The sequence below is a fragment of the Chrysemys picta genome, chromosome 9 (assembly GCF_011386835.1).
Source record: "Chrysemys picta bellii isolate R12L10 chromosome 9, ASM1138683v2, whole genome shotgun sequence".
NCBI lineage: Eukaryota > Metazoa > Chordata > Testudines > Emydidae > Chrysemys > Chrysemys picta.
The window spans coordinates 78,572,801-78,585,797 of NC_088799.1; the positions used below are offsets into that span (position 1 = coordinate 78,572,801).

The 12,997-nt window shown below is 40.7% G+C and overlaps 1 protein-coding gene across 9 annotated transcripts in view; it reads left to right on the plus strand.

Annotated features, from left to right (window-relative positions):
- The window catches only part of LOC101946264 (fibronectin type-III domain-containing protein 3a-like), a 57,621-nt gene that overhangs the window by 28,296 nt on the left and 16,328 nt on the right, over window positions 1-12,997 (plus strand). For 5 of the 9 annotated variants that reach the window (XM_065556541.1, XM_065556540.1, XM_065556545.1 and 2 more), the window contains exons 3-4: window positions 5,738-5,829; window positions 6,770-6,846. In XM_065556541.1, the coding sequence (XP_065412613.1) occupies window positions 5,738-5,829; window positions 6,770-6,846 (169 nt within the window). The remainder of the gene's footprint in view (window positions 1-5,737; window positions 5,830-6,769; window positions 6,847-12,997) is intronic. The other 4 variants (XM_065556537.1, XM_065556539.1, XM_065556536.1 and 1 more) reach the window with 1 other exon arrangement.

Here is a 12,997-nt window from a genome sequence, read left to right on the forward strand (position 1 = left end):
CCATTTGTCCATTTTGGAGGACTTGCTGACTGTCTGACTTTTTAAGATCTGGCATGCTTTTACATCATAGCCATTATGTGGGCGAACCTCAAGAATGGATTCTCAGACAGAGTTGCTTTAGCAATGACTTATTTAGCATCTGCACTATATTTGGGAGGAAAATATTTTTTGGATAATGTCGCAAAACTAGTGTTTATTCCAGCAGCAACTGACATCTGGTGTGTCTTAAACTGGGCTAGGCAAGAGGCAGAATGCTAGTTATTAAAAGTCTGATCTGCAGTGATTGGACCCTACAGAGAAGTGTGTCCTTGTGGGACCTGCTGCATGGATTATCCCAGGTTCCTGAAAGTACTTGGTATATAGAAAGCAGTTTAGTTTAATCCTGAATACTGTCATAATCCTCTCTCTGTGTAGGATATCAAAAAACTTATTCTGAAGGTGTTCCTGGCAGCCACTTGCTTTGAAAAGTGAATGGGAAAACTGAGTGCTGTATCCTGCAAAGAATCTTAAGCTAATATTTTAACATGTTATAGTGGTTCTCCGGACATTATCTTCTTCCTTTTCCCATAATAACTGATGCAAATGAGAACAGATTATACTACTTAGTGCTTCACAGATTTGTGTTGTAAGGACTTGGGGTTTTAGAATCCTGGTATTCATTCCCTCTGCATGGAAAGCTTAAGAGGGCAGACATCATCCATCTAGAGAGTGTAGAGTTGGAGAAAGGCACTCATTGGGGAAAATTCTTTTTAACTGGTAAAGCTCTAAATTCACTTAAACAACTAATTTTGCAATGCGCTTTCACTTTGAACAGCAGAGGTGATTGCACTTCTGAAAATTTTGAAGACAATATGCCATTTTACACACACACACTAAAATAACATATGGCACAGTGTTGGGCTGTTGCAGCATTTGGCAGAATGATTGTTAACAAGGCAATTAGATATTTCCGAAGTCCTACATGTCTGGACTTCTTCTGAGAATGAGGAATTTTCTATAGCTAATTCTATAAGTTCAGTGATACCTTTCTGTATGCTTCCTCGAATATTAGCATACAGTGTCGTGGAGAGGTTGTTATAAAGTTACTGTTTGAATTATTAGTATTGATTTCAGTTTCAGCTGTGACCTGTGAGCCCACAGTTCTCTTTATTTATAGCATAATCTCTTCAAAAGAACACCACCTCAAACTTTAAATTTAGAGGCAAACTTTGCAGCCCAGGCCAATCTCTAACTCTGTTGTCGTCATCTGCCAGAAGGTTTAACTATACTTCAGCATCCGAACTGTTATGCATATGAAACTAGCCTAGGGTTACCATACGTCCTCTTTTTCACGGACATGTCTGGCTTTTCGGCACTCAAACCCCCATCCGGGGGGAATTGCCAAAAAGCCGAACATGTCCGGGAAAATGGCGGCTCTGCTCCTCCCCTGACTCTTCGGCTCTGTTTAAGAGCCGGGCTGCCCAGCGCTACCGGCTTCGGGCAGCCCCCATGCCTCCGGACCCTGCGCCGCCGGAGCCCGGGAGGGGAAGTGCCCGGCTGGGGGCGCAGGGTCCGGAGGCAAGGGGGCTGCCTGAAGCCCAAGCGCTACCGGCTTCACGGTTTGCCGGGCAGCCTCCAGACCCTGCGCCCCCGGCTGGGCGCTTCCCCTCCCGGGCTCCAGCTGTGCTGGGGAAGTGCCGGCCGGGGGCGCAGGGTCTGGGGGCTGCCCGGCAAACCGTGAAGCCGGTAGCGCTAGGGCAGCCCTTTTCGCGTGGCTGGGAGTGGGAGGGAGGAGGGGGCGGAGTTAGGGCGGGGAAGGGGCGGAGTTGGGTGGGGCTGGGGAAATGGGCGGGGCCAGGGCCCGTGGAGGGTCCTCTTTTTTATTTAATAGATATGGTAACCCTAAACTAGCCATAGAGTAGGAATGATTTCCCCCCACCCCTTTACATCTGAACAGGCCATGGTTGAAATTGTTTAAATCATTAATAGTCAACTAATCAAAACAATGCTTGTTGCAATTAAAATTTAAATCTCCAAATTACTTTCTGTAATGGATCATAAAACCAATGATGTAGCTGAGATACGTTGATGATGTTTTCATCCTCTGGACAGATGACTTCATCCCCCTCATAGATTTCCACCACAACTTCAGCAACTACCATCCATCCATTAAACTCTCTCTGGAATACTCCCACACTAGCAACAACTTCCTGGACATCACGATCAGCTTCAACAATGGAACCCTACAGACAACTATATATAAGAAACCCACTGATCACCTTACCAACCTTCATAGATCCACTTACCACACCAAACACACCAAGAAATCTGATATCTACAGCCAGGCATTCAGAGACCACAGAGTGTACTCGGAGGAGAAAGTCTGGGATATACACCGTAACACACTCAAAATCACCATCACCAAATAAAGACACTCAACCAGAGAAGTAGATCACATCATTGGACGGGCCACCCAAATACCTCGAGACAACCTGCACCAGCATCTGCTTACCTTATATTTAGGCTTGGAATTATTAGGTTTTAAATGGTAAATGTTGATGTTTTTCAGACACTCTCAACCTAATGAAAAAATACTTGAATAGATGATTATTTAAATTTACAATTAAACAAAGTAATCTACTTGAACTTGAGAGTTTGATTTAAGGATATTGACTTGTGATGTAGACTATTTGTTTTAATGACTATAAATGGTTATAAATCTTTAACTTTTTGAATCTTTTAAATTATTTTCAGTCTCCCCTATTGCTTGCTCCTTCACAGTTTCCCATAACTCTGAAAATGTACATCAATAAAATGGGGGGGGGGGATGTGTAAAACCCATAATTTTGTGCAAACTGTGAAAATTTAAATGGATAAAAATAAAAGTTTAAAAATAAACATCGATATTATCCAAAACTCTTTTTAAAAAAATCAAATTCTAATAAGCTTGCTTACGTTGCACAGCAAGAGTCTGTAAATCCATGTATGCCTTTTAAGAAATGAGAGGTTCAAGGTGGGTTACTGCACAGTGTGTGAGGTGTGCAGCTGGTAGAGCACTCTAATGAATTCTGCTGTGGCTTTTCTGCCTTCCTAATATGCCTCATGGCAGACATTGGGGATTTAACTATTTGAACCATTTTATATAGACAGTGTTTAGGATCTCTGTGGTTTTAGCCATCGTAAACCTAGCATTCTCTTGTGGTTAGGCTATATATACTCTGCTCCTATAACCCACTGAAAATGTAGGTTGAACCACAGGCAAAACTTCATTATAATACATGGTTTAAATTGTCCCCCAGCCATCCTAGTTCCTGGATGAATTGGCAGGGTATTGAGACTGTAAGATTAGTTGGATGTGATCCCATTTATTTTAAGGCAAATTATAACTCATTGTTTGAAGTAAAAATTTGTTAAATCTGTGTGTGTTTGTTTTAATTCTTGACTAACATCAGCAGTAAATAATTCCTGAAGTCTTTTTGCTTCCCATCATTCTTTAAAGGAGGCAAAAATTAAATGTCCATATAAAAACCACCAATATACAAAGTAAATTCACTTAGTTTTTTAGTGTAGTGAGGTTTTTCTGTATTACATGACATAACTACAATATTGGATCAGACCAATGGTCCATCAAGCCCCTTATACTGTATGACAGTGGATAGTACCAGAGCTTCAGGAGGAGTGTACAGAACAGGGCAGTTGGATTGATCTACTCCTGTCTTCTGGCAGTCAGAAATATGGGGTTGCATTTCTGATAATTTGGCTAAGAGTCATGGATGGACCTATCGTCCATGAACTTAGCTAGTTCTTTTTTTTTAATCCAGTTATACTTTTGGCCATCACAACATCCCATGGCAGAGCGTTCCACAGGTTAATTGTGCATTGTGTGAAAAAGTGCTTCCTCTTGTTTGTATTAAACCTTCTGCCTACTAACTTCGTCAGGTGATCTCTGGTTTTTGTGTTGTGGGAAAGGATAAATAACAGTTTTCTATTCACTTTATCCACATCATTCATGATTTTATAGACATCTATCAGTTCCCCCCCCTTTAGTTACCTCTTTTCTAAACTGAACAGCCCTAACTCTCCTCATATGGAAGCTGTTCCATAATCTTGATCATCTTTATTGCCCTTCTCTGAACCTTTTCCAGTTCCGCTATATCCTTCTTGAGATGAGGCAACCAGAACTGGACACAGTATTCAAGCTGTGGGCATACCAAGGATTTATATGGTGGTATTATGATATTTTCTGTCTCATTTTCTATCCCTTTCTTAATAGTTCTGACATTGTTAATCTTTACAATAAGGTGAAAAAGGCAAACACAAAGTAGAAAATAGGACAAGTAATCCTCAGTGAGCTCCCTCAGGTTTTAAACTGAGTAGTCTCTGCATACAAACAAGCCAGGCACTTAAAATTTTATGTGTAATTCATTGGGCTGTTAATTAGAACAACTTTGATCATGACACTTAGCAGCACAGGCAAAAATCTGACACGTCTTCATTTTGAACTGACTAAAACCTTGTTTGTTAATCCTGGGTTAAATGTGTTTGTTTTATCCTTTAAGATTTAGCTTATTTAATCAATATTAATTTTGTGTCAAAAGCTAGGAAATTAGTCTTCTAGAGTTTTGTTTTGGGAGGAACATAGAAGCCTTTTTGTGTGAATTGGAGGGTCTGTATTTACTTTACAGCGGTGGTAGTGTTAACTTGGCAACATTTCCTGTCCCTGCACATCTGATCAAAAGGTTGTAATAAATAATTGTCACGTTTCCACTGTCTGAGTACGTAACTTGCTGTCGCCATCCCTTCTGCTGGAGCTCCTCCAAAGAGAAGCTCTTACAAGCCACAGAGCCAAACACACAATTGTAAAAACAAACTGAGAATTAACTTAAAGCTTAAGGCAATTTTTAATTTTTTATTTTATTGCAGTACAGTGGTACAAAGAATGGATTATAAAGATATTTTCAATATAAAATATAATGCTCTAGGGTTTTGTCTCCAGAAATAAGACTGACACCGACTACAACCAGAGGCTTTATCTCTTTCAAACAGTCATATACAACAGTCAATACATTATATCTATTTGATTATAAAGCAAAATTTTAAGTAGGTTGAATATGTCTAGGAAAATCATAGGCTTCTCATCCTCAAAAAGAGAAGGCATGGAAAATGTTAATGACCAAGTTCAGAAATAATTTTATGAAGAAAAATTAATTGGTCTTTGGAGAACTCATTGTCAAACTATATTTTAACCTATTTCCAGTGTGGAAACTTGATTAAAATATTCTCCTGGGTAAAACATCTTTTATAAATACTCTCTCTAGATACCCGATCTTGTCAATCTAATTCTGAGATTGTTGAGGCGGTGTCATAGAGAAGTCTGTAAAGCAAAATGTATTCACTTTGGATAAAGTATTTATTTTTTAGATAATGTGGTGGTGGTATTTAAGTAAAAAAAGGGAAATTTTATGGAAAACAAAGTTGACAAGGAAAAGTAAAGTATAGCTTACCTTTCATCTGTAACTAGTGAAGAAATGACTGGTAGATATTATCAGAACAATTTTGAATGTTTCAGAATAAAGGATAACTATGTAATTAATTTATTGAGACTGATGGGAATTCAGCCCACATTATCAGTATTTCTAAACTTGCCCTCTTTGCTTCTGTAAGAAATTTTGTAAGACGAGACTGGAAAGGAAAGTTTTTTTTTTTGTTTTTTTTTTAATCTCTAAAATATTTTAAATGACGTTTATTGAAATTACAGGGTTTTTTGTTTTCAGGTTATACTTGTGCAGGTAAACCCAGGAGAAACTTTCACAATTAGAACTGAAGATGGACATATCCAGTGTATCCAAGGTAAAAGAAAATTCCACTGAGTTCAATCAAATGTGTTAAACAGGGGAAAAAAATATTTAAAAGATTCTTCATAAAACTACTGCCATAAGACTTCCACTACATAGTCATAGGTATGTTTACATGTTTTCTGTCATACAGTGAATGAATCTGTTCAGTCTGTAGTGTAAGCATGAATAGGAATCCACTGGAAGATAAATGTTAAGCTTGAAGAAAGTTAAATATCTTGGATGTATTACATCTTAGCAAACTTTGCTGGTTATAAAATATAGTGCAAGTCAATTTGAAACTTGTCTTAATGAGATAACACTATTGACTTGTAATGATCTTGTCAGGATTTTAACACTTCAATTTACTGAGGTTTTAGTTACCTAATTCCAAATTACTTTAATGGGTATTGTATGGCAAAATCTCTGTGCAACACTGTGGTATTTGTAGTCTGTTGCTATTAAGGAGTAAATACTAATATCCATGTAGTTATGGAGAGCTTCTTCCGTAGTAGCAATGGCAAGTCTGCAGATTTAAGCATGGTTTCAAAATGTGCTTCATATGATTATATTATATTGCACAATACTTCCACAGTTGCAATGCCTATTTTCACCTCTCAGAATGTTTGCCCATAAAGTTTGTTTAGTCTCTCTTCATTTCTCTCAGCATTTCATTAATTTTTTTTAATGGAAAAAGTACACACTAAGATTTGCTTACAGTTTTCCTAATTTTCAAGTCCAGTTTTTAAATTCAGTTACCTAAAGATGGTTGCATAAATATGGATTTGCAGCCTAAGTAACTTAGCCATGTTTTTTTAAATGAATGAGTGCTTACCTTTAGGCAACCAAATAAAAGGGGGGAGGAGTGGGGAGATTTCTGACTGTATAAAATTTGGAATACTCACTGTGGTAAAAAGTGCTAACACTTTTAAATCTTACACTTTTTTCCTTTTCAGGTCCAGCACATGTTCCCATGGTGTCACCAAATGGTTCTGTGCCTCCAATATTTGTACCTCCTGGCTATGTATCTCAGGTAAGAATTAATTTACTGTTGTTTGTGCTTTTGCATCAGAAGTTGCTGCTTATCACATCCCTAATAAAAATGAAAGACAATTTCTAAAGCTGTTTAATAACTCTAGAACTCACGGTCTCCTTCACAAGACAGATCTAGTATATCGGGTGTCTGATTTGTGCACATAGGCTGAGATTTTCAAAAATGGCTATTGACTTGAGTATCCAATTCCAGTACAAATGGGAATTGCCTGTCTAGCTCCCTTTAATGGCTTTGAAAACCTTAGCAATATTTTTCTTACATTAGGTTTTCCTGCTGCCAATATAAGTTGCAGAGTTTTCTTTCAATACCAGTCTGATTGATGAGGTTGATAGTCATATTCCACAAGTGCTGCCACTACCCAGTAACATGAAAGTTGCTGCAAGACATTCCAGTTGTATGATCATGGATATATGTAGTGGAATATAGAGCCTTTCACCCTTTAGGCCACAGATTTGATTTACTCCCAGGTCAGTCATTACCAAAGTAGTTATAGTCTGACTGCTTGGGATCTGTGTTGACATGTGAAAAATCTTAGTTTCCTATAGCACCTCTCACTGTAGTATCTAATCCCAGCACAGGTAATTTAGGTCCATAATCTAAATCGGGGTGGGCAAACATTTTGGCCCGAGGGCCACATCTGGGTATGGAAATTGTATGGCGGGCCATGAATGCTCACAAAATTGGGGGTTGGAGTGGGAAAGGATGAGGGTGAGGGCTCCAGCTGGGGGTGCGAGCTTTGAGATGGGGCAGGGGATGAGGGATTGGGGGTGCAGGAGGTGCTCTGTGCTGGGACCGAGGGGTTCAAGGGTAGGAGGGGGATCAGGGCTGGGGCAGAAGGGTTGGGGCATGGGAGGGGGTTAGGGGTGCATGCTCCAGGCAGTGCTTACCTCAAGCAGCTCCGAGAAGCAGCAGCATGTCCCCCATCCAGCTCCTACGCGGAGGCGTGGCCAGGCAGCTCTGCATGCTGCTCCCTCCGCAGGCGCTGCCCCTGCAGCTCCCATTGGCCGTGGTTCCCAGCCAATGGGAGCTGCGGGGGCAGCGTGCGGAGCCCCCTGGCTGCCCCTACGTGTAGGAGCTGGAGTGGGGACATGCCGCTGCTTCCAAGAGCCATGTGGAGCAGCGCAAGTCCCCGACCCAACTTCCCGGCTGGAGTGCCGGAGCAGGGCAAGCCCCGGACCCCACTCCCCAGTGGGAGCTTGAGGATCAGATTAAAACGTCTGGAGGGCCGGATGCAGCCCCCAGGCCGTTGTTTGCCCATCTCTGATTTAAATCATAGAGAAATCTGTTCTTTGCCCTTCCCAGATTCTAGCAAGTTCTTTAGAGTATGTGGATTTTTGTTTGTATGTTTAAGTATTAAAGATCTCCAGATATGTGAAAAAGTTTGATTAAAAAGAGAAATTTTGAAGCATATTCAAATATTGGTAGTCTGGTTTTAAATTAATTGAATCTCCTTTTGGAGCTCATTCCATTGCCAGACTCCCTCAAGTGAAACACTAACTCTGAAACATAACTTATGCATCACCTCCAGACTAGATAACAAAACTTAGGACATTACCTGTTAACTGCATTATCCCAGAGCAGCCTTGGGTCATGGGTTGACATAGGTGGATGGCTTTGAAAAATCAGAAACAAACTTACACTGATGATGCAAGTGACTTGGGAGCTAGCAGTGGTTATAGGTAGAAGAGTCGTATGCTTTCGATTGTGTATCTGCATTAATTAAACCTTTAGATCAAGATATAGTAGATTCATTTTCTGTTTCTAGGAAATTGTGAATGAGTGGTTCACTGACCAGATTCTTGTAGGAGACCTTCATCTATTCCTCTCATAAATTAAAGGTGGAGAGGAAGGCATTTCTTTTATACTATTGCTACATTGTCATCTCGGATTAATGATTAGCCTGATAGGACTCCAAGGTGTTACATAACGGATTTAATTGGGGGTCAGTGGGAGAAACTAGATGGGAGGGGGAGTTCAGTGTTTCAGCTTGGTCTTCACAACTTTTGCCTCTCCCAACCAACATGATTTTGGTCTTGCCCAGGTTTAGTTTGAGCCAGCCATTCTTCATCCAAATTCTTATCTCTTGTAGGCATTGGGGGGTCTGATATTGGCACCTGTAGGGAACTATATACAGCTTGATGTCATCAATGTATTGTTGCCAATGAAATCCATGTTGCCAGGGCCAGCTCTAGCTTTTTTGCTGCCCCAAGCAGCAAAAAAGAGCGCCGCCCCCCGATCCCCCCAGCTGAGCGCCGCCGGAACCCCCCCCCCCCGGAGCGCCGCCCTCCCCCGCCGCGCGCCAGAGCCCGCCTCCCCCCCGCCCCAAGCGCCGCTGGAACACACACCCCCCCGAGCGCTGAGCCCCGCGCCGACCTCCCCCCGAGCGCCGCGCCCCTGGAGCCCGCCCCCACCCCCCCACCGAGCGCCGCCGGAACCCCCCTCCAGCGCTGCGCCCGCGCTGCCTCGCCGAGCCCCACGCAAGCGGAGCCCGCACACACACCCCAGCCGGAGCGCTTCCCCCCCCCCCCCACGGAATGCCGTGCCGCGCTCCCCCCGCTGCCCCTTACCAGGTGCCGCCCCAAGCATGTGCTTGGGTGCCTGGAGCCGGCCCTGCATGTTGCTTACCACCTCTCCAAGAGCTCTTATGTAGGACAAGATAGCTCGCTCTGGGATTACACTAGTGAGGGCTTTGGAGAGCAAGTAGTTTCCCATCAGTTCTATGGGTCTGTCTGGAAAGGAATTATCAAAACAATTGTACTGCAATTGTCTAGTTCAGCTAAGTGATGTAAGCAGGTCAGTACTATCTTGTGACTGACTCTGACAAAAGCTGCAACCATGTAGAATGATTGTTATGAGGAGGTTATCTTTTAGTTCTACTAGGCCTATTTGTCCCCTTGCCATGAGTCTGCTTCAGTCCTAGTTCTAGGTGGTAATAGATTTCCAGGTGATGTAAACAATCACAATAGGCACTAGACTACAAAGAGTCAAAAGACTTAATAAGCATGCTCTGTTTTTCCTTGAGGGGATCCCTCTGGAATATAGCTGAAGCACTTTGTTTGCAGCACTAATATTTAAACTTGAGCTAACCATAGTGCGGATAAATGAGACTTCTATCTCCTATATTATCTTTTTATATCAGTCTGATATAATGTCATCCTCTCATCCTTGTGGGGGGGGTTTTTGTTTTTGTTTTTCTTTTCCTGGCCAATGTAAATACTCCCTAGATCTTCTCAGGTTGTCTTCTGCACTTTTATAGTAACTCTCAAAGGATTTCAAAATCTTTCTCTTTATCAACAGTTATCCTCTTAACACTTCAATATAATAGTTACACTTTAGCAAAAATTATCAGATGTAAAGAGGATTCTGTTTGCTGAGACCCAAAACTTTACTGATGTGATGATTGATTAAAAAAAAAATCTGGTGAATATTCATTATTCTAAATCTTTCAGAACTAAAATTCCTTGTTTAGTGTCATTAAATTAGTATATTTGGACCAAAAAGTAATGTCTGAGATTAAAAAGTTCTCTATAGTCTAGGAGCTGATGCCTTGACCCTAGTGGAGTGTGAATGTTGTGGAAATAGTATTTAAATACTGTCCAGCTAAGCTGATTTGGGTGACCACCGTGGAAGGCCTAAAGGATGGTAGAAACCAAGTTTAAAACAAAATTGGGAGTTTTTAAACCTTTTTCTCAGCCCAGTAAAAATGAGGGCTCAACTTTCAGTTCTCAAAGATGTATGAGAGTAAACACATGGTGGTAATGTTGGTCTCTACATTAGTAGAACGAAATACTGGAATAATAGGCCTTGACTTGTATCAACACCAAACTATAAAATTGTAGCTGAAACCCTTATTGTATCCATTAATCTCCTTTGTCAAACTGAGTGTTTTCCTAATTAGGTTCAATGGATCCATGAAACTTTGCCATGACTTTTAGATTTATTTAGCTTTAGTGAATATACTTAGTTCATTGATGTAGAAAACTTATTTATAGAGAAAAATTTTAAAATAAAAATTCAATAGACAAAAGACAAGTTTTTTTCATTATGTTCTTTTAAATTGAAGAAGGTAATCTATATTTTTTCCAAAAAATCCTAATAGTCAAATGGCAATATAATTACAACTGATTTAGGGGTCACATCACAGCAGACTTTTGTCGTAATAATCCATGAGTTGACACATTCTTGTTCTCTTGAAAAAATATTTTTCTTTTACTTGGTCAGTTTGCTTTATCTTTTACTGAGGAGCCTTTCAAAATATTTTTGGCCTAAGTAACAAATCTACAGCCACAATTTCTGCTTAGCTAACTATGAAATGCCAAGATGGCTTCTTATAGCCAGCCCTTCTAGTAGAGGATCTTGATAGAATTAGCAGGATAAAACATACGGTCCTCTTTGTGAAACTGCTTTAACTGTGTAAAATTTTTTACAGTAATATTGATGTATTTAATTCCTTCTCAAGCATTAGGTGTTAAAAGGAGCAACTTAATTTAATTTTGTGCAGGGCTTAGAATTTGAGAGAGGTTTACAGACTAGCACATTGAGTTCTGTAGGTTAATATGTAATGTGCAAATGTCTACAAGTGCATGAATGTTGCATACTTCTAGTAATATGGTTTAGTTAGAAATTATTGGTGTTTTAAAAGCAGTGTTAATTTTGTATGTTTTACTTTGAGGACTGTATATAAGAAGCAAATCAGTTAATGTCTCAATTTTGTCTTTGCCAGTGTACGTCTCGTGTGGGCTTTTCTCCTTGCGTCCATTGATAATCAATACGTTATTATTTTATAGCACCAGTGTTTTGTAATCTAAATTTTTGATGTGTAACAATGATTGGAGGTGGCAGTCAGAGGGGATGAGGTTACAGACAAATTTAATTTTAAACCAGTCTAAGTCCTCTGCTTATTCTACTGAATTCTGGTTACTTCTCAAGTACCTGTTTTGCCTCTTTCATCAGAACATATATTCTGTCATCTAGTGTCTCTTCTGTCATATCACTCAGCAGCTAGTGGGAAAGAGGGGAAAGGAAGGTAGTTGATTGTTCTTTGGCTTGAGTGGGGTTTCAGGAGACCCACGTCATTATCCCTTTAACTTCTGACTAGATGCAATCTTAATCTAGAATCAGTGATACCTTGTTTTTGATGGTGGGAAAAGAACTTTGCAATTCTTGTGACAGTAATAATTCCAGAGGCCTTTGGACCAACCAGAAGAGTGGATACTGAAAAGTTTCGTCCCTTGGATAATATTTCCGTGGAGTCTAAGGCTTGGTCTACACTACCCGCCTGATTCGGCGGGTAGAGATCGATCTTCTGGGATCGATTTATCACGTCTCATCTGGACGCGATAAATCGATCCCAGAAGCGCTCCCCCGTCGACTGCGGAACTCCTGCTCGCCTGAGCCGCATGGACCCGCAGTAAGTAAACTTAATTCGATCTAGGAAACGTCGACTTCAGCTACGCTATTCTCGTAGCTGAAGTTGCGTTTCCTAGATCGATCCCCCTCCCCAGTGTGGACCAAGCCTAAGAGATACTGGATTCATTTACCTCCAGATACCACAAGAGGGTTGTAGGTGTTCTGCATCCATTATCAGCTAGGATCTTTCCCTGTGGATAAATCCCAAATTTTAGCCTATGCTTGCATCTGGCAGATGGCCTGAAGATCCAGCAGGATAGGGCATTGCTTAGTATTTCACGGTTGGTTCTAGTTGTCTGATATAGTCCTTTGAGTCCTTCTTTCTGTTCCTACTTTTATATGTGCTCTCCTAAAATCCTTGTTTCATCCCAAATTCTGGCCTAAATTAGCATTTAATGGTGTGTTAACTAACACGTGCACATTTTAAGTGTGGCATAGGCAAGGCAGTATATATACTTCAGCATGTGCTAAGCCAGTCAAATTAGATCCTAAGGGGAGCCAAGATTTCAGATCAACCAGATTAGCATATGTTAAAGTGTATGCTGCATTGTCTACACCATTAGTTAGTTTTATGTTAGCTAAGGTGCTATCACATCTCTTTATCCTAGTCTAGACAAGACCTAAGGCAGGTCATATGTCACTTTCGGCATAGTTGTTGAAAGAAGTAGGGATGGCACTTACGGTCAGTTCAAGCTTACTTGTAACCAGGAATATGTTGTGG